General features: G+C 46.2%; 1 protein-coding gene across 1 annotated transcript; it reads right to left on the bottom strand.

Annotated features, from left to right (window-relative positions):
• Positions 1–466: 466 nt before the first annotated feature.
• LOC109861226 (interstitial collagenase-like) lies at positions 467–1,096 on the bottom strand. Its single transcript, XM_020440781.1, has one exon. It carries the CDS (start codon positions 1,094–1,096, stop codon positions 467–469), a length of 630 nt encoding a protein of 209 aa, XP_020296370.1.
• Positions 1,097–1,182: the final 86 nt, after the last annotated feature.

Genomic DNA, 1,182 nt, shown 5'->3' with positions numbered 1-1,182 from the left:
AAAGAGCACGAGCTCGCCGGACGATTGTTGATAAGCCGCATCCAGCTTTGTAAAATTAAATGAGAGAAAGCGCAAATATTCTTTCAACAGATGTGGATAAATATGCGAGCCCCAGTTCGAAGAGGCTATATACACATATTTATCATACGCAATGATTGTAATAGTTTTCATCAAAAGTATTACATCAGGATTGCGCACTCCGCACACATGCTTAGGTGGTAGCGGCTTGGGTTTACGCGGCAATGACGGCTGCAGCGTCGTTGTTGTCGTAGTCGGTGCGACCGTCGGAGGGACAAATGTAGAGACCGGCGGTAGTTCAAGTGCATTCGGGTTAGGTCCATAATGGTTTTGCACAGCTAGAACATCATCCAGGGTGAGCGTAACAGGCCACTGTTTAACAGGCACGAACGCGTACATTACCGAATTATCGTGTGGAATGTGCTCTATTCCTAAAGCATGTCCGATCTCATGAGTCAGTGTGCAACAGATGATCCTTATTCCATGGATTTTCAGTGAGCTGCACGTGCCATTGTTCCTTATTGTCGATATGTATCTCAGAGACATGGTTGAGATCTCCGTTGGGATAAATTGCGTGAGCGAGTACACCACCACGACCATCGAAGTCAAACGGACACATAGTATCCGAGTAATGCTTATCCCACATAGTGTGTCGTCCACCNTTATATGAAATCACAATGTTAGGATTGTGCACGCTGCGTGTAAAAGTCAGCGATGAATTCGCTGCCCACAGAGCGAACGCAGTTTCCGCTATTTGTAGATTCGCTCTAGAAACGAACAAAAAGTTCCATGTAAGATGTGCAGTCGGCCACTTGTGTATGTACTCCTTGTTCGAGTAACGCGTCTGGATGTCTCGAACTCCACAACGCAGTCTGTTCATTGTGCGCATCGTTTCCGCGTTTAATTCACCATTTATACGTAGATTGTAGAATTCTTGAAAAAGCGAGACAGCGTGATTCAACGCGCTCTCGGAAATCAATGAGTTTTCGGCGTTAACCTCTAGGTAACTGTACTTGCGTAGGAACGCGATAGCGGTCTCTTTTCCATCGACAACGCTCCTCTTTGTTGTATTTGTCATCGACCTCGTCAACGCGATCGGGCGTGTTCCGTTTGACCACAGTACGATTCGACACCGATCGATTCGACACCAAATTATTGGACACA

Source organism: Pseudomyrmex gracilis, unplaced genomic scaffold, assembly GCF_002006095.1.
Source record: "Pseudomyrmex gracilis isolate BER0280 unplaced genomic scaffold, ASM200609v1 scaffold_648, whole genome shotgun sequence".
NCBI lineage: Eukaryota > Metazoa > Arthropoda > Insecta > Hymenoptera > Formicidae > Pseudomyrmex > Pseudomyrmex gracilis.
The sequence above is the reverse complement of the archived record's forward strand: the minus strand, read 5'-3'. Positions and strand labels throughout refer to the sequence as shown.